We start from the raw sequence: 22,370 nt of genomic DNA, 5'->3' as shown, positions 1-22,370 counted from the left end.
TCTTTGTTGGTATCACAGGGACAGCTGCCTTGAAGGATTCTGATCACTTAACTCATTTGTTGTTCTCAGAAACTTACAGACCGGCAGGAGATCAGCCCACGTTTATGAAACTAGTGGCTTTTCCGTAGATGAAGCAACAAAATTCAGGGACCAGAAACTAACCTCAAAAGCAATTTCCTTATTTTGAGGGAGGAGCGGTGGCCAGGAAGTGGAATTGGTCCAGAGTTAGAGTTGCTTAGACTGAAACATAAATAAATTTGAACAAAGGAAAGCAAACACCGGGGAGCTGGGAATGTCACTCAGGCAGAGGACGAGTTTAGCATGTGCATGATTGCGGTTCGATCGCCAAACAGAAAGTGGCAAAGCTAAACAAGCATTTTGCAGGGGGATAACAGCTTGTATGTGGTTGGTATAATGAACTGCTGTACATAATGCAGTAGGTAAGAAAAACTAAATAATGTCTATGTTCAGAAAAACAATACTCTTATGTTCCTTCCTTGATTGTTGTAGGCTGTCTTCCTTCCTTTTTAATGTAGTGCTGGGATTTGAACCCATGGCCTCGTACATGGTAGACAAACACTATGTCACTGAGTTACATTCTTACCCCTGATTCTGCATAGTATAAGAATAATCTCTTCGCCAGGTGGTGGTGGCGCACGCCTTTAATCCCAGCACTTGGGAGGCAGAGGCAGGTGAATCTCTGTGAGTTCGAGACCAGCCTGGTCTACAAGGGCTAGTTCCAGGACAGGCTCCAAAGCCACAGAGAAACCCTGTCTCGAAAAACCAAAAAAAAAAAAACAAAATAATAATAATCTCTTCTTCTCCTGTTTTCTGCCATCATATTTTCTTCTTTGTTGCCAAAGGCACTGCATCTAGTTTCCCGAACTTTCTCCTGACGTTTCATGTTACCCGTGATAGACGAGGAAGCTCTAACCCAGACCAAATTCAGCCCGCTAATCAATCATAAGCCAGTGGGTGTTCTAGACATCTCACTCCAGGTTCCCTTGGTGAAGAAATCTGTGCCTCCAATTAACCCATGATGCAATGCGATGGAATTATATATTACAAGAAGAAGGCACGCTCGCCCAGCCCACTGCTCTCCAGCTTATTCAGAACCACCGACCAGTGGAAAGCTGTCACTACCCTGGTGTCCTGTTGGCTGCCATGTGAAAAGGACAGTTCTGTCATTGCATCACCCACCCAAAGATTCAGAGATCAACAGAAACAAATCTGCTTTTGATGTTGTTATCCTTCCCAGTAAGAGCAACAGCGGGAGGGAAGAATAGCCTCATTCTGTCTTCCTGCTTATGCAAGGCTATTCACCAGCTCGAGTGGCCTTTTCTCTGTGCCAAGCACATCACAGTGTCTCTTTCATCAGCTCCTTGCACAAGCGACAAGTGATAGAAATATGACTGTCCCAGATGAGTATCAACATGGGCTCAGGAGAAAGGAAAGAAGAAAAAAATATATGAGTGATAAAAGAAAAATCTAGGACCAACCTTTGGAAACTGCAAGAAAATAGCAAAATGTCTACATTTATTTAATTACTAATTTACATTATCCTGAAGATTAAACTATTTCTCTTTTTGTGAAGGGTATTGAATCTGTACTACATTGGAACAGTGCCTGACCATAGCTATTAACTTAATCTGCCTATTTTGAAGGGAATCTGTATCAGCATATGTTTAGTTAGGAATGGGTAAACAAAAGCCCTGGAAAACCCCTGGACCAGAAGACTCTGAGCATGGCATGTCATACACGCAAGCCTTTATTCTTGCGCTTGTCTCTGCTTCAATTGTCTCGCCATTCCCCAGTGTGCTCCTGGTAAACTCCTAGCAAGCTAGTTGAGTTGTCTTCTCCTGGGAAAGTCTCTACAGTCCCTCTTTCCTCCTGAGCAATCTGTTCCTTCCATCCAGGGCACCCACAGTACCTAGGAGACCCTTTCACCACAAAAATGCCATGCTAGGTTGTAATTCACCAGACACGCACCTCCAGACCCTCTGTCTGGGACCTTTGATCACGTGCTCCTTGAGAGCAGGGTCCTCACAGTTAACAATGTTGTTCTCATGAGCCACCATGATACCTAACACAAGGCCACTTAGGATAGCTTACTTCTTCTTTTAGGGGCAGAGGTACCCACACAAAGAAGGATGCTCATATCAGGATGTCAGACAAAAGTCTGACCCCAGTTGTGTTGAAAATTTAGTGCTGAGAGGCAAACTCCTATACATTGAAAATTTACCAGCCTTGGTTGTTCAGTCTCAATCTTTAAAGATGGCAAGCAGCCGGGCAGTGGTGGCGCACGCCTTTAATCCCAGCACTCGGGAGGCAGAGGCAGGTGGATCTCTGTGAGTTCGAGGACAACCTGGTCTACAAGAGCTAGTTCCAGGACAGGTTCCAAAGCTACAGAGAAACCCTGTCTTAAAAAAAAAAAAAATGAAAAAATAAAGATGGCAAGCAATGGACCAGAAAGATGGCTCAGTAGGTAAAAGGCACTTGCCATACAAGCCTGACAACCTCAGTTTGCTTCCTGGAACCCACATAGAGTAGAAGGAGAGCACCAATTCCACCAAGTTACTCTCTGACCTCCATGACCCCCACACATAAACACAAAAATAATAATACAGTTTTCAAAAACTATAAAGATGATGCAAGACCAATGTATCAGACCTTTCTTCAACTGGATTTCATTTATGGTGGTTTAGTACCACTAAAAACAACTTCAGTCAGCCAATTAGAACATTGCCATAGCAAAGCTGAACGAGGGACCTGGGTTTTAAAATCCTAAATCGGAGCTCTGCTACTCATGCTAATTTTGTGAGTATGGTGTGCTCGCGCTCTCTCTCTCTCTCTCTCTCTCTCTCTCTCTCTCTCCCTCCCTCCCTCCCTCCCTCCCTCCCTCCCTCTCTTCTCCTCCTTCTTCACCCCAACTCTCTTTCTGTTATACTCATTTTTGCCCCTTAGCACGTTTGCATCTCATGTTCACCGTTCACCCATCTTTATGTCGAACACTTGAGACATAACAGTGGACGAGAAAATACTGCAGAACTTGGGCAGGGGATGTGATGTGAGGGGTAGGGTGTCTAGCATGCAGGAGGCCCTGGGATCAATCTCCCACATGGTAAACTGGCTATAGTGGCAGACAACTATAACCTCATTAGGTGGAGTTGGTAGAATCAGAAGTTCAAGGTCATTCTTCCCAACACAGTGAGTCAGTAAGCCAGCCTGTGATACCCGAGACACTGTCTCCAAAAACTGCTAAACAAGGAGGGAATCTGGCTGTTCACTCACAATCCTCTTTCTCAGTGAATAAGACCAAGGATCAATGGGGACAGGGCACATAGAATAAGCCATGTAAAATCTTTCCTACAAGGCTCTGTCTAAATGTCAGCTTATGTTCTTAAGTGTAGCACAAACAGTTATCACAGGACTGAGAGGAAGGCGGGGGGTACTGGTAGAGACAATGTTGTTATTAACCATAGTTAATAAGCTGCATCGCCTCCCGTTTTCTTCCCAGACGGCACTGGAGCTGTGTATCCTCACGGCTGCTGTGGGAACACGAGGCCAGTTCGACATTAATGACTTCACTACAGTCCGATCAGCAGCTGACTCTGAAGTAAGTGTCTGTGTACTCAATATTCAGCAGCTCCAACAACATACTGAGGTGGCAGACTACAACACCAAAAGAGAAAGCAATGTTACGGGGCTCCTGATAGAATTGCCAAGTGCCTTTGTATCTTGAATACAAAACTAAAAATGAGGAAGGGAGCTCACTCAAATAAAAGCCCTCCGCCGTTCCTCCTCCCAACACGAACTGCAAAGCGCAGGCATTCACGTCCAGCGCCCCAGTGGTCCCCTAGTTCTAAAGGAGGCAACAAGAGGATGCAGGCTCACGATGAGAGAACTAAAAACAATTTCAGTTTCCAATAGGGATGACCCAACAAGCATCTATTTGTATTTTTACTCTATTTCTAGGGCAGTAAGGATGTCATTAGAGTTACAAAAATGGAATGATGCACAATCATCTATATAAATAATGACAAAACTAAAATAGTTTCACCTTCTTGACTTTGTATACATGTGAGGGACTATCCCATACCAAGCAGAATTAGCTTTTGTTCATGCTGGTAGCAGGAGATATTTAGGTATATATATAATATAAATATATAGTTATATATAGTGATATATATATGTGTGTGTGTGTGTGTGTGTGTGTGTGTGTGTGTGTGTGTGTGTGTGCTGGGAACCCTCCCAACACAGTCCCCACAAATAGACGCTCATGAATAAAAAAAAAAAAAAAACTGAGAAATTGCATATGCTGGGGTAGGCCTGTAATCCTAGCACTTGGGACATCAGCCTGAGCTACCTAAGATTCTGTCAAAGGAGGAAGAGGAGATAGAGGAGAAGGAAGACCAATGGAGGAGGAGAAAGAGAAGAGGAGATAACTAAGTCCTGGCCATTAGACATTTCCTCTGACAGAGGCTGAAGGTTCCAGCAGCACCCATGGGAAAAAAGGGTTAGGCCGTCCAGGAAGAGGGGGGCTTTGGGAGATCACACCCCATTTCCTAAGCACTCTTCTGAGGTCCGGCCACAAGTAGGAAAGCTGAGGATACAGAGTCATCAGGACAGGATGGGAGAAATGAGAACAGCCGGAGGCTCTCCAATCCTCACAGATTCCATGTCTTCCTTGGATAAATGTTCTTTCGAAAGTGCTGAGGAGCCAAACCAACTTCCTCTCCTCTGTGCTCCCCTTAAGGAAAATAAATTATCTAGCAGCAAAATAAGCACCCCAAATGCAGCTAGCAGGAAGACAACGGGGGGGGGGGGGGGGGTGAGGGTGGGAGTAGGGGGAGGAGTCCCTCGGGCTCATTAAGCATGTAAATTAGAAAACTGCTTGGTGCCAGGATAAGCAGTGACTCAAAAGTCCTAGTGGACTAGAACAGCCATTTCTCTTTTCTTAATTAACTTCTTTTGAGGGGCGGGGCACATGTGACAACCAGAGGACACTTGCAGGAGTTGGTTCTCTCCTTCTACCATGTGGCTGTCCGACACGGAAGTAAGTGCTTCTACCTACCGGGCCTTCTCAGGAGCCCGAGAACAGTGGTTTCGATTGAATTTTTATCCCTGACTGGTACATCTCCCCGGAAAGATGCGATGGTGAGTTACAACGAACTCCTCCGTTAGCAGACGCCGGGCTTCTTGGCTTGAAGCCACTGTTGGTGCAAAGTCAGCAAATGGCGAACATTCAACAAAATGTGCTGGCTCCCGGCCCCGCTTCTTCGATTTCGTGGATGTTTCTCCGCCATTTCCTCTTTGTAGTAAACACAGCACAAGCAAATTTAGGCCGCCTCTATCACAGCTGTGTTGTTCGCGCTGAAGGAGAAAGGCATGGGAAATGCCGACACGGGCCTCATATTCAAAAGAAAAAGAAAGGGGAGACTCCCAGTTATCAGAGAATAAAACCACTTTTACTCGGAGTCATTTCTCGGTTACGTTTATGATGAAGCGGGACAAAGTCTGAGGCCCAAGTTCCTGTGCTAATGTTCACTGCAGCGTGTGGTTAGTTAGGCATAAACTGAAATCTCATTAAATGGAGAGAAAGAAAAAGAATGCTGGTGTCAAAGGTTATCTCTAATTTCTAATTTATGGAGATGGAAATGAAGAACTTGACAAAATGAGTTGAAATGGCTGACCTGCAGGACCCGTCCTCAGAATATGCAAGCAAAAGCACGCTGTTGACTTTTCCAGAAAGTCCACACGTATCTGCCTTAATTGCTCCTTAAGTAGCCTTGCTTATACAAAAAGATAACCGGCACCCTTGGCTGGATCTTTCTGGGTGGAAGCATTTCTTAGAAAGACATCAGAGTTCAAGGGGTACAAATCGGTCTTTGCAACTCAGACTAAAGCCGTTTGCAGCCTCTGTCCCTTTGCTGACAACCTTTGCTTTTCGTCTGTTTGGGTGTGGGAAGGTGGAGAGAGAGAGTTTTGTTATCTAGCCTTTGCTGCCCAGACAGCCAGTGTGTAGCCCAGGATGGCCTTGACTTTATGGCTTTCGGTGTACTGGGATTACAGAAGTGCACAACATCTGGCTGATTTTACTGCTCTTCCTGAGCACACATGAATGGGAGAGTTTCGTAATCACTGGCGGCTGATGGGGGTGGGGGTGATGGAGAGTGAGGATATCTCAGGACAGGCTGTCACTGCAACGCTGTACAGAGTGGGCGGGCACGATACTAAGAGCAGACAGTTCCAAAGGTCATGTCAATCGATCCCAAAGCTACTTTCTTCCTTGGACAGATGCCCCCACTAGGTATTTGTCCCTAAATTTCCCCTTAATTGCATTATAGACTCTGGGTAGGGGGAGGGCCAGGGGACATCTGGTTTGTCATCACTGAAGCCAAATGACCTTTGGTGGATTATCCCCCTAACTTGCCCTAGCAAGTTGTGGGTGGGGATGACCCCATCTCTGTCCCCCAAGAGAGATCCTGATTGAGCTAAGGTAGGCAGGAAAGCAACATCCTCCTCACCATGATACAGCCATACCAATGTCCATGAGTTACGATGGGTCAAAAAAAAAAAAATCAATGTTCAAGGCTTGTGTTGGTGGCTAATAGCATTCAGCCTTGTCTTCAGCCTGGGTCTATGCTGGTAAACAGTGTGTGACAGCAAGAGGTCTTCTTCACGAAGACAAAGCTGATGCCCAAAGAGAAGAATCAAGAGCATGGAAGAGGAACAGAACTTCTAACCAAGTCTCACAATGTCCCCTCATCTACAAAAACAGTGCATAAAGTTCCTGTCCTGGAACTAGCTCATGTAGACCAGGCTGGCCTAGAACTCACAGAGATCTGCCTGGCTCCGCCTCCCGAGTGCTGGGATTAAAGACGTGCACCACCAACCATCCAGCGGGGAAGGTATCCTTTATTATGAGCCAAATATGAGTACCATGGCCCGACAATATGGGTTCAGCTTACCCTGAATGATGTGTTTCATTATGAAAGAGGTCAGATGAGCTTTTGCGGTCACTGAACAAAAGTCATGAACCAATGCATTTGCGAACGTGTTAACTGGAACATCAGGTAGGCAGTGGGTTACGGCAAAGTGGGAAAATCTGTGCTACAGGTCTCAGATGCTAGCTCGTGGCTTTTTGGTTGGTGGACGCTGGCTATTATGTTAAAACATTCCAAAGGTTTTACCTGATAAACGGGTATTAGGGCAGATAAAGAGGTTAGCGATAAATGGTTACTAAAGAGGCAAAAGGCAGGTGGAGATAATTTTGGCGCTGGGTCATTCCAACTCTAGAGAATCAAAGTCCTAGTCAATCAGTTGGCATACAGAATATTCAAAATCAATGTGGTGGTTTCAGGGAAATTCGGTGTACAAATGACATGCACAGTCCTAAGACTGAGAATGGCCACAGGGAGACCCTTGTATTTTAAATCCAAAAAACCAAATTCTCATATGAATAACCTACCTAAATGTAGGGAAACTGTTCAGGCCTTGGATCTTCCCATTTTAGAATAGAGATAACTGAATTATTATACAGAATCATGGACATAATTTAACAATATACACACAGGGCATAGACTCAGACCCGAAACTGTCATTTTTCTTCAGCTAATGGCTGCATGGTTCAATGTTCCAATAGCTCCTTCTTCAGAAACTATCAAGAAGGACGGAGACCTGGGCCGGGGGAGGTGGCAGGGCTCTGCAGTCATCCATCAGTGGATAAAGTACTTCCAAAGCAGGTATGAGGAACGCGGTTCAGATCTCTGAGACCTGCGCAAAATCCAGGCCGCACAGATAGCCTCTCGTAAAGCAGTAACAGAGATTCCCTGAAGCAAGCTGGCTAGTTAGACTAGCTAAAATGACGAGACTAGCTGAAATGGGTTTGGTGAGAGATGCTGCCTCAGAATGGAAAGTGAACACTGACTGAGAAAGAAAGACACTGATGTCAACACTTTGGGCCCCCACACATCCGCATGTCTGTGCACACACATACACACTTGTAAATATGTACATGCACACACATACACACTGGTGGGGAGCACACAAACAGGACGCCATGAAAAAAAGTTTTGAAAAGAAAAATACACATCTGCCCTCTTCCTCTACATTGATTCCTATCATGTTTTGTCCCAGATTCATCTGAAAATTCCATGAAGATATTGGCACTGTGCCAGAGTATTGCCACACGCTTGTAAGGACGTGACTTCAAGGCCCCCACTGGACTGCTTTCCCACAGTGTGGAGCCTAGGTTTATTGCTGTGAGCTGAACTTCTCCTGATCCCTTTGCCCTGCAAGAGTCTCCTTTGCAGCTACCTTCTCTATGCTAGTAGAATGGATTCCTTAAGTCTGTCCTTACCACAAATGCCCAGAGGCTGTGATGATACACACCTATAGTCCTAGGAGAGGAAGCCAGGCTGGCAGGCTATGAAGACTGTCTCAAAAATGAATGAATGAATGAGTGAATGAATGAATGAATGAATAAAACAGAACAACAAAAATACCTGTCAGCGTCTTCTGTTCTTCCAGTGCTTAGGTTTTGAATAACTTAGCATCAGTATTTCTCAGGTTTCCTATTTATTGAGTTACGCTGAATTATTATTTGTAAGATTTATCTTAATAAAAATAATTTTCTTAAAAAACTATGTGAATGGGCTGGAGAGATGGCTCAGAGGGTAAGAGCACTGGCTGCTCTTCCAGAGGTCCCGAGTTCAATTCCCAGCAACCACATGGTGGCTCACAGCCATCTGTAATGTAATGAGACCTGGTGCCTTCCTTGCCAGCAGTACATTGTATGCTTAGTAAATAAATAAATCTTAAAAAAAAAAACTATGTGAATGCATATGTGTCTCTGTGTAGGTATGTGCACATTGAAGGTAGGTGTTCTTGGAAGGAGATGTCAAATCATGTGGAATTGGAATTTTTGGTGGATCTGAGCTGCCCAACATGGATACTAGAAACCAAACTCAGGCCCTATGCAAATGTATATGCCCCTAACTACTGACTATTGAACTATCTCTCCAGCCCAATAATAATAATAATAATAATAATAATAATAATAATAATAATAATAATAATAGTGTAGTGGTCTGTCCTGTCACTTAAGAGACAAGCCCCACCCACTCCCCGCCTCCACTGAGGTAAGCAGGATCTTCCTTCCACTTCCAGCTTGAGACCTTCTTTTCCATCTCTCTTCTGAAGAGGTAGCTGCTGCTGTGGCTCCTCTCCTCTCCACCCCCCCCCTCTGCTCTTCCCCCTTCTCCCCTTCCCCCCTTTCCCTATCCATCTGTCTTTCATCTGCCTTGGTGCCTTTTGGCACTGGCTGACTGCCAAGGTCTCCAACCTGCACAGCTCCCTGCCTGGGACCTGATGCCCCCTGTGGCCCGCGAGCCCCTCGGGAAATGGCACAGTTTTATTTTTACCATTGCAAATAGTATATATCCCAACTGTTGGAATTACAGGACTGTACCACTATACATATTGAATGATCAATATTTACTGTGTACCCATCCACACGTTAAATGATATTTGCCATTCTCTGATCTTAAAAATCCCAATCCTCTAAAGAATGCATCCCTCTGAGAATTTAACAATTCTCAATAAAGAAAGTTTCTAGGGAAATATCAGAATCAGAAGTCTGTAGATAGCAAGGAAACAGGACCATAACAAATTCTGGAACCAAGAGTACCAGTCTGCGGGTCTAGGGTGGTGGGGAGCAGATCGGAGCCTTTCCCAAAGCTACCAACGACCTGCTCTGTGGCTGCCAGGGGCTTCCCCAGTCTGGAAGCCAGACTGGCATCCCAAACCTGAGAATACAAGAGGTTATCTTGTTCCTTGCTCCAGTGAGGCATTTGGGCTGCACCACACCTTTCCTCTCCAATCCTAAAAAGGCTTTTTAAAGGTACAGATGAACAAAAATGACCGTGCAGGCCCGAGTGATTTGGGGCTCTATGGCCATTACAAAGAGTATGACGACCCCAATGAGACCAGCTCTAGTTGTTCCTCCCAATACCAAGGCGAACAGCTGCTTGCCAGCACATTGCCTGTCCCACTGAGCCCTCTCTGTCTCCACTATGTCCCCTGAGTAACCAATAACCAACAGAATGAGTCACTGACTCAGACTTCCAAGTGTGATGAAGGATCTCAAATCTGCGAGCAAATGAGGAAACCAATGTGCCCACTAAGGAGGGAAGTTCTTTTGCGACTTCCTGGTTTCTGAGTCACTAAACTCATGGAAATTCAACATCTATGACTCATTAGGAAAAACAAAACAAAAAACAAACAAAAAATCTTCTGACCCAAATGAATACTAGAAATAATAAGGATCTGTCTTCCTTCATCTTCTGAAGTCTAACTTTTTTTTCGTGTTTATTGATTGTAAAACTCATAGCAGCCCATTAAAGATCAGAACTGGCCTGTAAGAAAAGTAACCAAATATATTATTCATAAACAATTAACATTCAAGCCTTCTTTCTATCCAGGACTATCAATTAAAGCCAGAGTCTCATATATACTAGGAAAGTACTCCTCCACTAAACTACATATTTGGCCCACTTGACTCTTGTGTGCAGCACGCGTGTGTGCATGTGTGTGTGCGTGTGCATGTGTGTGTATGTGTGTGCATGTGTGTGTGCGTGTGTATGTGTGCATGTGTGTGCGTGTGTGCATATGTCTGTGTGTGCATGTGTGTGCGTGTGTATGTATGTGCGCGTGTATGTGTGCATGCGTGTGTGTATGCATGTGCAAGTGTGTGTATGTCTCTGTGTGCATGTGTGTGTACGCATGTGTGTGTCTGTCTGTCTGTCTATCTGTAGGTACACCTGCCCAAGTCTGTGCATCTCTATATAGGCCAAAAGTAGATTTTAAATGTTCTTCCCTAGTTACTCTCTTCTTTTTCTTTTTTTTAACATACTTTCTTCAGCAATTCTTCAAAAATTTCATATCATGCACCCCAATTCTGTTCATCTAACAGTATTCCCCATATCCACTCCCACCCTTGAAGCAGTCCCTCAAAAGAAAAATAAAACCAAACCAACCAACCAAAACATTTCTTCACCCTCTATCCTTCCTGCCTCTCCCGCACCTCTTCATTGGTCTTACTGGCACTGGGAGCTGCGTGTGTCACACAGTAGACCCTTCTGTCCAGTGAGCCTCACTTGCAAATGTTCATTGCAGTGAGTCATTGGTCTGGTTCAAGGCCTCTTGAACCTAATTTCTCCAGACAGAGATGAATTTGGAGCTCACTAATTTGGCTGGTTGTTCAGCCAGACCCAAGGATCCTCCTGTCCGAGCTGGGATGAGACAGGTGCATGGCATTTTACCTGGGTGCTGGGATCTGATCTCAGGTCCCCATGCTTGCATGCATGGCTTTACTGACTGAGCCATCTTCCTCTCCCATCAACTCATTATTTTTTTTTAATTTAACCTAGTTTTATATGTATGTGTGCTTTGTGTGCATGCATGGCTGGGCACCAGGTACATGCCTGGTACCCACAGAGGGCAGAAGGAAGCATCAGATTTCCTGGGACTGGAGTTACAGACAACTGTGAGCCACTACGTGGGTGCTAGGAATTGAACCCAGGTCTTCTGGAAGAGCAGCCTGTGTTCTTCACTGCTGAATCATCTCTCTAGCCCCAATTTTTAATTATCTATTTATTCATTTATTCTTGGTTTTCTGAGACAGTGTTTTTCTTTGTATTCCTGGTTGTCTTGGAACTCACTCTGTAGACCAGGCTGGCTTGGAACTCAGAGATCTGCCTGCTTCTCTGCCTCCCGAGTGCTGGGATTAAAGGTGTGCCTCACCACCGACCAGCTTAATGCCCATTTTTTAATTTTATGCTTTAAAAGTACACCCAAAACAACTATAGGATCAGAAAGACAGCTCAGCAGGTAATGTATTTGTAATGCATCACTGGAACCCATACCAACACCCAAAAGTTGTTCTCTAACTTCTAAATGCACTCAATGGCACAAACATGCTCTCTCTCTGTCTCTCTCTCTCTGTCTCTCTCTCTCTCACACACACACACACACACGAATAAAGTAAAAGTTTAAAACAACAGCTACAAAGGGGTACAACTTCTTGAATTTTCATTGAATATTACTAGCTTATCTCTCCTTTCATATGTTCCTGTACATCACAAAGTTCTTTTGCATGCTCTCCTTCCTCATAAGAAAGGAATCTATGCTCAAGGCCTTCTACTGTACCAGAATGTGTTCCTGGCTCTCACAGCTAACTTATGAGGAGATGAGACCCAGAAAAGTGTCTGTCGGCAGGTTGGAAAAGCTTTTCACCTGACAACAATCAAATACACTACTCTTGGCACCTGTGCAATTGAGACTGGCGTACTAGGGACAGGAAAAACCGAGGGAACAAAGCAAGAGCAAGGAACCCCTTACCTGTGGGTCTCCCTAAATATCTCATCAGCTGAGATATGTGAGCACAACTGACAAAAGTTGCTGTAAAAATTGCCTCCTTGGGAGAAAGTTCTTTTTCTTTGTAGAGAGATTGCAAACAAGACTGCTAAAATTACAAGGGACCCTGCTTACTGCCTGAACTAGCTTCTCACCTTAGGCATGGTCTTACTCCTTTCCCAGATGTAAACCTACAATTTTCAGGGAACCTCATAAACTAGAAACAGACCATAAAGAAGACTTTTGTTTACAATAAAAATACCTTACTTCCTCTGCAACCCTTGTGAGCTTGGTTGTCCTTATCAGCTGTAATCCCACACGATGCACACCAGGAACCAGCCCCTGATCTCACTCTCCTTAGCAACACTTTCAGACGTGACTTCAGAACCCACCGAAGTCACATATATGGTTATTGCTAAAACCCTCAGCTGCTTCCTGAGAAGCCCACAGCTAAATTCTTGGGTGTATACTCCCCTTCCTATTACGAAGACACTCAAGCTGGCTCCTGAGACTCCTACAACTGTTCTTGGTGTGTATTATCCTTCCTAAGGGCCTCTCCTGCTATTAACTTCCACGCTTAAACCAATATAAAAATCTCTTACGAATAAACTCCAATTCTGTTTCACACCGACTTGTCCTGAAGTCCATTTTTGTGGCAAAGTGAAGAATCCCAACTTCATTTGGTGAATGTCTCTGGAAGACTATCAGTCAGTTACAGGCAGCAGAGTGGACACATGTCTCCAGGTCCTGCCTCACTACCATCAACACAGTGACTCCAAATGGTGTCCTTCCTGACTATACATTTAATTGTTTTTGAAATAAGGTTTTACTCTGTAACCAGGCTGGTCTGGGATTCACAAAGATCCACTTGCCTCTGCCTCCCAAGTATTAGGATTAAAAGACACAACTCCTAGTTATGTCTTTGCTACAGCCTACTGGCTTTCCTTCTGCTAGTGTGTCCAGGAAAGCTTAGTGTTAAGGCTATGTTTACCTCTAAGGGTTTCTCTGGGACCTTCTGAAGGTTCTAAGAAACTTCAGCTCCAAATTCAACAGATTTGAAAGGCCCTTAGAACATGCCTGTGGATGCTCAGGAGTGTATGGACTTGAATATCTTTGCAATACCAATACATGTGTCTTTGCTAGGTCCTGAAGCTACCTCTGAAAGTGCTACTGGGGAATCTAAATGAGATCACAGGCTAGTTCCTGTTGTACAGGATAACGGCTGATATAACCCTAGGTCACAAGTCTTTCTCTTTTTCCAAGTCTGTGTGCTCTAATTCCCACTTCTCTTATTTGAGCTATTTGAACATTCTCTTTGGCTCCATCCTTCTGCACACAGTCAGGTATCTCAGGATTCGGATTCTGGAGGTGAAGGGGAGAAGATTATGGAGTTTAAGGACAGTCTGGGATACATGGTGAGATCCTGTCTCAAAGAAAGGAATGAATAAAGGAAAGCAAACTTAGGAGGACCATGTGGTGATCAGGGTGTGTGTGTGTGTGTGTGTGTGTGTGTGTGTGTGTGTGTGTGTGTGTGTAGGCAACAGCAAGACGATAAGAGTTTAGGAAAGTCGGGCAGTGATGGCGCATGCCTTTAATCCCAGCACTCGGGTGGCAGAGGCAGGCGGATCTCTGTGAGTTCGAGACCAGCCTGGTCTACAAGAACTAGTTCCAGGACAGGCTCCAAAACCACAGAGAAACCCAGTCTCCAAAAACCAAAAAAAAAAAAAAAAAAAAAAAAAAAAAAGAGTTTAGGAAAGCAGTCTGTTACAGGGGGAGAAAAGGCAAGTACATCACACAGTTTCAAAGAACTACAACTGCCTACGACTTGGCTAAAACTCACTGTGCAGTGAATCGCACAGTGGAAGTAGTCATTAGAGATAGCACGTGCTTGCTCCAGATAAAAGAGAAGCTTGCAACATTGTTCTTATTGCTGCGCAGAGACCACAGTACCACGGAAACTCTTATAAAGTAAACATTTAACTGGGGTGGCTCCCTTACAGTTTCAGAGGTTCAGTCCCTTATCATTAGAATGGGGAGCATGGCAGCATGCAGGTAGTCAGAGTGCTAGTAGCTGAGAGTCCTGATGGAGATGGGTCTTGTATATTATTTGTTGCTTTTATTGGTTAACTAATAAAGAAACTGCCTAGACCCATTTGATAGGCCAACCCTTAGGTGGGTGGAGTAGACAGAACAGAATGTTGGGAGAAAGAAGCCAAGTCAGTGAGTTGCCATGATTCCGCCATTCCAGACAGACGCAGGTTAAGATCTTTTTTGGTAAGCCAGCTCGTGGTGCTACATAAAATATTAGAAATGGGTTAGATCAATATGTAAGAGCTAGCCAATAAGAGGCTGGACCTAATGGGTCAAGCAGTGTTCAAAAAAATACAGTTTCTGTGTAATTATTTCGGGTATAAAGCTAGCCGTGCAGGCAGCCAGGTGGCAGAACGCAGCCCACTGCTCCATATTTCTACAGAGTCCTATATGGTGCAGGTAACCGGAAGTTGACTGACACTGGACACTATCCTGGGCATAGGAAAGCTCAAAGCCCACCCCTACAGTGGTGTACTTCTTCCAATAAGTCCATACCCACTCCCAAAAAGCCACACCCTGTAAAATTATGGAGCCAATTACATTTAAACTACCACATTCTGCTCTCTTAAGCTTGTAACAACATCGTAATGCAAAATTCATTTAGTTCAACTTCAAAAGTCCCCATAGTTTACAACAGCTATAACAGTCTATATAACATTACAACAGCTATGTTGTAAAGTCCAAAAGTCTTTTCTGAGATTCATGCAATCTCTTAACTGTAATCACCTGTGAAAGCCAAAATCAAAAAAAAAAAAAAAAACAGGTCACACACATCCAACATATAATGGCACAGGTTATCCACTACCATTCCAAAATGCAGGGAAGGGAGCGTAGTGAGGAAATACTGGACCAAAGCAAGATCAAAAACCAGCTGGGCAAACCCCAAACTGTGCACCTCCATGTCCAATGTCAAAATGCTCTTCAGATCTCTACTCTGTTCAGTCTTGTTGACTGAAACACATTTCTTTCTCTTGGGCTGGTTCCACTCTCTGTTAACAGCTCTCCTTGGCAAGTATCCCATGACGCTGGCATCTCTAACATCTTGGGGTTTCCAAGGCAATCCAGGCTTCAACTTCACAGTTTCACACGATGGCCTCTCTATGAGGCCTTCATTCAGGACATCCCAGACACTTGCCTTTCTTTTCTTGGTGGCTTTATTCCAAAACTCCTTTCTTCTATCTTAACTCTAAAGCCAGAACCAGGTGGCTGCAGCCGCCAAGTTCTGTTGCTTGCTGGAGCTGGAACATGGGTTTCCTTTTTCAATTAAGTCTTCACTGGCTTTCTGTCTTTCACTGCCTAAGCTTGGCTGTCCTGAAACTTGGTCTATAGACCAGGCTGGCCTCAAACTCAAGAGATCTGCCAGTCTTTGCCTTCCTCTGCCTTCCAAGTGCTGGGATCAAAGGTGTACCCCGCCACAACCAGCTCTAAGATTTTCTTTAGTTCCTTTTCACAAGTTGGAAACTTAGCTGGGTGGGATCTTGCCCTGAGGTCACCACTCCCTATATTCTATTTCTTAATCCACTCATCTCCTTGAACACAGAATTTAGCTCCATTCTACTTCCCGGTGCTTTTTCTCCTCAAAATTTACTTTTTATAATTTACTCTGCTCAGCTTGCTCCTTTTCATTATAAATCTTCACTAGCGTTACCATTAATACCCACAGGACAGAGTCTATGTATATTAGGCTGCTTTGAGATTTCTTCTGCTAATAGTCTAATCCAAAACTCTTCACTTTAACCTTGGGCAGACTCTTCAGACAACAGCAAAAGGCAGCCACTTTCTTCACCAAAATATCCCAAGAATAATCCCTAGGCAACATACTAAAATTCTTGTCTTCTGAAACTTCTTGTGTGAGTGCCCCACAGTTTAAATAACTCTAGTGCCTTTGTCTTCCATGCTCCTACTGGCATGGCCCATTAAACAGTGCTTAAAGCATTCCACGGCTTTCATAATCCAAAGAACCAAAGTCAAAATTTCCCAGTACAGTCTTAATTACCCTGGCTACCCATTCCAAGCTCACAGGCAGGGGAACCCATGAAGTTTATCTTTCCATTATAATGACTACAGATTTCACATTCATGCATGCCAACAATATCACATTTCTGAATTAGTGATAAGTTTTAGTACATTCTTTGGCCAATTCAAAAGTTTTAAGCAGGGGCAGGGAGATGCCTCAGGGTTTAGGAGTGATGGATGCTCTGGAAGAGGACCTGAGTTTGGTTCTCAGCACCCACTTTAGTCAGATCACAACCATTTATAAGTCCCATTCCGGGAGGATTCAACACTTTTGGCCTCTGCAATCACCTGCACTCATATGCACGTACGTGCACTGACATGCACACACGTGCACGCACACGCACACACACACACACACACACACACACTGAATGATAAAACACAGTTTTTAAGCATTAGTCTCTCACAGAGAATAGCCATATAGCTTTGCAACTGTCCAACTATCCAATATCTCAGAAAGGAGTAATAATAGTTCCTTTTCTTTTCTCTACCTCCATTCTAGGCATGCTTTCTCTGGTCCTGTCAGCTTCGTCTCTCTCACTTCCTACAATGTGCTTGATCACTACCTTTCGCCACCTCTCGAGTGCTGAAATGGTGGGCATGCCCCACCACCTGGCTCCAAGTGCATCTTTAAGACACAAAATCCTGGAAAATAATTGGGCAAGGCAAGATGATCCATCAAGCAGAATGCAAGCCTGATGTTTGAGCTGAGAACAGGGGAGATTCTAGGTCCTACAGAAGATCTGCTGTTATACTGCTAAAAGGACAGAGGATTAAAATACCCTCTAAGGGACTCATCTTCATACCCATATGTTAACGCAGCTCTGCACCTTCACCGGAGCTTCTGACAGGAGATGGTGATGGATACACGGACTCACAACCTATCGGTGTGCAGAGAATAAGAGGCTGTGACGTGCTCAGCCCTACACTCCAGACCTGTATCCCACCACCTACTCCTGTGGTTCAGGGAGCATGGAGGAAGAGAGGACAGAAAGACTGTAAGAGGCAGGAAAAGGATAATGGCTGCAAGAGTCTTTTCGAGACATGCAGGCCCGTTCGCTCATGGGCTCAGAGCAGAGATGACGGTACAAGACCCACACAAGCTCAAGCTGCTAAGAAACCCCACCAAGGATGGGGGAGCGGCTCACAACCCCCAGCTGAGGAATTATGGTCAATGTGTGGCTGTCTGGAAAGGGAGACACCGTTTTCTTAAGCGATGCAGCCCCTGGAGGGACACCCCAAGCTCCAGTAGAACACCCTATACCCATGCAAATACTGGCAGTACTAAGAGGGCTCGGTTTTAAAAAGCATATTCAAAATCGAGAAGAAAACACGGGGGACCTACGGGAGAGCTGAAGGGGAGAAGTGGGGGTAAATCTGATCAAAACATATAATGTGCCTGTATAAAATTATCAAACAATTAAAAAAAAGATCTGGGCAAGGAAGCGAATTCTCCTGAAATGAGGGAAGAGCACGAAGAGAATTATGGAAGGTCCTACTGGAAAAGAAAGCAGAGTAGGTGCCTGCATGGTGACTCCTGTTGTCCTTACGCACCAACTGCTAGAAAGTGTCAGCCCCGTGCAGCCAGCCCCCGACTCCGCAGCTGGAGTTCACAACGATCAAAACACTCTTCCAACTCATGGCATTATTGTACACAGCTGTTTCCATGTTGGACCTCATTTTATCCAGCAACACAATCTGACGTTGGAGGACTCTTACCCCATTCTACAGGGAATGGTGCTGGGGTTCACCACCTTGCCCCAAGAGGACACGCTACAAAAACAGAAAAGAAAAGGAGGTAGGTGTGGTAGCTCCCCACCTATCCATCCCAGAACTTGGGAGGCTAAAGCAGAAGGACTGAAATAAGTTCTAAAAAGTGGAAAAGAAGTTGAACATAAATCAAGCTGGAAACGAAACTTCTCTCTCCCCCTCCCCCTTGGATTTCCTCGTTTTTTTCATCACCTGCTCCTCCCCATGATGACCATGAAGCAATGGAACAGTACAAAGACAAAGCAGGGGTAACCTGCAGTGGGTGCAAAGCAATCAGAGGCAGAAAGCCTGGTCACCAGCAAACGTCAGGACTCACGTGAGATGAGACAGTTGGAACAGAAGAATCCATTCTGGCAGTGATGGAGGATGGCCAGATACCTGCCCCTCCATTAATTAGGACAACAGGCACACAGCCACTTCCATCACTAAATTCTAAGTTTATGTAACTTTGTTTTGCTGAGAGTGGGTCCCACAAGCCCACCCAGGCTGGCCTCAAACCGCACTATGTATCCAAGGACTTAGACTGCCTGACCTTACTGCCTCTGACTCTGGAAGTGCTGGGATTACAGACACGAGCCACGATGGTGGGGCTGAGAGATGGCTCAGTAGGTAAAGGTGTTGCGAACTCCTGGCAACCTGAATTTGCTTTGGGAACTTATGTAAACATGGAAGAAAGGGCTCCTGAAATCAGTTTTTTGACCTCTACATTGGCACAGCGGTACACATGACCCCTGTCCCTGCCCACACACGATAAGATTTTTCTTTCTTTTTTTTTTTTCCTTTTTTTCTTTTTTGGTGTTTAGAGACAGAGTTTCTCTGTGTATCCAGGGCTGTCCTAGAACTCTCTCTGTAGACCAGGCTGGCCTGGAACTCATAGAGATCCACCTGTCTCTGCCTCCCAAGCGCTGGGATTAAAGGCGTTCACTACCACTGCACAGCAAGATTTCTTTAATTGCTTTAAAATAGTTAGAATAAGGTGAAATTGAATTCTCCAAATTTAAATGGTTAATATTTGTTCAGAATTTTTTTTTGCTTTATTTCCTTTTTTTTTTTTTTTTTAAAGATGGAACCTTGCTGGCCTAGCACTTACTATGTAGGCCAGGCTAACTTCAGACTTCTCTGGTCCCCACCTCCTAGGTGCTGGGACTGCAGGTGCATGCCATCATGCCATCATACTCAAATTTGGATGTGACATCTCAGCCCTTCCCAAACTGAAACAGAATTGTCTTTTAAATCTCCCTTCTCTAAAGAGGAAAACTGAGGCAAGAGAAGAAGCCAATTGTCCCAAAGTCAGAGAAGCAATACAAGGTGGAGGCAGAAACAAGAAAACGCGGGGCAGTCTGATGATATTCTATGCTCTTAACAATCACCCAGACCCTCTGGACACATCCTACCAAGTCTGGAAGTCAAAAGTGCTGGCGCAGAGAGACCAGTAGCACCATTACATTCCAGCAAGCCCTTGCAGGTTGCTCACTGATACAGGAAGCCCTGGGGTCAGATTCTCAAAAGCACCCCAAGAAATGTTTCCATCTTCAGGGCCACTTTACAGATGAGGAAATGGCTCAGACAAATAAATACATTCATTTGGCCAAGCTCAGCTACACTGGCTTATGATCACAAGGTGCGTATTAACATTGGTGTAAGCACTAACTCCACATAATCCTCGTAATTAAGACTGCAAGGTAAATTCCATTGTTACTCATCCTTCTTGCCTAAATAACTCATCTAAGGCCCTATTCTCCCTAAGTAAAGGACAAGGCCAGGATTCACTCCGGCTCAAAGCCCTTCTCAAAACAAAGTCATGGTAACACTTGGCTACCTGGCAGAGGAACAGAAATTCAAACCCAGTCTGTGAGTTCAAGGCCAGCCTGGTCTACAAGAGCTAGTTCCAGGACAGCTAGGGCTTGAAAATCCTGTCTCAAAAAACCAAAAAAGGAAGGAAGGAAGGAAGGAAGGAAGGAAGGAAGGAAGGAAGGAAGGAAGGAAGGAAGGAAGGAAGGAAGGAAGGAAGGAAGGAAATCCAAACCCAGATCTAACTCCCGAGTCAGAACCTAATTGCCCTTCAGTCAAACTGTGGCAGGAAAGTCTGGAAGGGCTCTGGGGAGTCAAGGAAGGTACATTTAAGGGGCAGCATCTTGAAAGAGAAAGTGATTTGGGGACACAATAATGTTTGTAAAAGAAATGCAAAGTAAGGACTCCCATCCAAGGGACGCCTTTCTCAAACAGCAAGGCAGCCACAAGCAAAGCATTACACTATTAAGAAAATCAGAGTAAATTAGAAAATCTTTACATCATCTTATTTAAAAATACTCTTGATAAAGGAAAACAGGTTTTTAATTCCCTTTCATTTTGGCTACACACTTGAAATTCAACAAGGAACCACAATGCGTGATTTTCCTTGTCACGCTAGACTGGCATCCTGACTTTGAACAGCTACTTCCTCAAACTGAGTCCTGCAAAGCCCAATGTATCAGACCTCCAGGGACTTTTGCAAAATTCTCCTTCGAGTCTTGAAATAATCATTTAGAAACTGAAAAAATGGCCGGGAAAAAAAAATCAAGCCAAGAAGTGGGGGAAAGTAGCGCACCTCTTTCTGGTTGGACCAGGGGCTCGTCGTGGTCAAGTTCTGGCAGAAATGCCGCAGAGCCGGATTCATTTTAACTGGCAATCTGTTTTATGACCACAGTATCGGTAGCTGCGGAAGCACAAGTCTTAAGCATAAGCCCAAGAAAAAGGAACAGGAAGCGGTGGGAATGGCGCGGGAGCCCTGGAGCTGTGCTGGTTCCTGGATTTGTGAGATTGGGCAAGTGATAATTCTAGGAAAAGTGCAGGGCGACCGGCCAACTCCAGGGTCCCAAACGTGGGCCCTGAACAAGGTACTTTCACGCCCCCTTGCGGACCCAAGTGACAACCGACAATGTGCCAATTAAGGGATAGGTAAAGGGCTCCGAAAGGTTCTCCAAGATGAGCGTTCTGCTAGAGCAATCCTTCAAGGGACTCGCAGAGATCCGCCCAGATTTATATATAATTGGGGCTCAAGGAAGAAAAGCATGTCTTGCTAGCAAAAAGGAAAGCTGAAGTGAAGGCAGACGTGGAGCTGGTGCCTTTTATCTGGAAGTCCAGGGGCTGGGGTCCAATCTGACCCTTCTTTTCGGACCGAGCAGGCTAGGCTGGCATCAGGGAAACCTGGCAAGGAGACCGCGCGCACTGAGGAGTGGCGAGTCCACGGGACGCAGGGCTGCAGAAGTCCAGCTAGGTCGCAGCCTGCACCATGCGTTCCCGGCATCGGTCCCTGCAGCCTTCCTGAGGCTGCCAGTCCCGGGGCTGTAGCCGCCAAAGTACTCGCGCCAGCGAACCAACCAACCCAGGCGTCCGCAACGGTACACGCGCCAAACGCAACTAGCCTGCCACCAGCCAGACCGCGAGTGCTCTCCGGACCGCGGCGGGCACCACGAGCAGAGCAACCGGGGAGCCCACCGACTGAGCGCCTCTACTTACCGGAGCTGCTCCCCGGTGACGAGGACTTCAGCCATTCGTTCCAGCTCTCTCTGCTGTGCCCCACCACTCCCGCCGGGATTGCTGTCGCTGCCACCGCTGCCGCCGCTGCTGCCCTCCTCCATGCTCCCGACAGCGCGGCTGTTGCTACTCTGCCTTTGCTGTCCCGCCGAGTGCCTGGCTTTCGTATCAGCCTGCCCTCGCCGAGACCGCCCCGGCCATCTTTGTTCCTGGCGGTCCCGTGGCTCACAAGCGATTGGCTCGTGAGGGAATCCCTGCGGGCAAGCTAGAGATTTTGGCGAGTCCAGCCCTGGAACTTCGGCATGGGGGCGTGGCCTGGGCTCGCTCGTGGCCGGGGGCGGGGCCAAGGAGGAAAACATAAACATCTGGGCGGGGCAGTGAGCTGAGTGTTTCTTCTGGAGATTGAGTGTTTGTCTCCTTTTATATTCCTTTTTTTTTTTTACTTCCAAAGTCATGCTGGGGAAGTTTGCATTTTTACTGTACTTTCCATAGCCGAGTTGCAGAGAATAAAAACGAGAATCATATACTTAAATAATGAAAGGGCATTCCACACGGCCTGA

General features: G+C 45.4%; 1 protein-coding gene across 1 annotated transcript in view; it reads right to left on the bottom strand.

The window, feature by feature from the left end:
• Positions 1 to 22,085, bottom strand: part of Deptor (DEP domain containing MTOR interacting protein) — a 145,293-nt gene extending 123,208 nt beyond the window's left edge. The window contains exon 1 of the mRNA XM_057792215.1: positions 21,793 to 22,085. Within this exon, the coding sequence (XP_057648198.1) occupies positions 21,793 to 21,914 (122 nt within the window). The 5' untranslated portion in view covers positions 21,915 to 22,085. The remainder of the gene's footprint in view (positions 1 to 21,792) is intronic.
• Between the last annotated feature and the right edge of the window lie 285 nt (positions 22,086 to 22,370).

Source organism: Chionomys nivalis, chromosome 17 (assembly GCF_950005125.1).
Source record: "Chionomys nivalis chromosome 17, mChiNiv1.1, whole genome shotgun sequence".
Taxonomy (NCBI): domain Eukaryota; kingdom Metazoa; phylum Chordata; class Mammalia; order Rodentia; family Cricetidae; genus Chionomys; species Chionomys nivalis.
The sequence above is the reverse complement of the archived record's forward strand: the minus strand, read 5'-3'. Positions and strand labels throughout refer to the sequence as shown.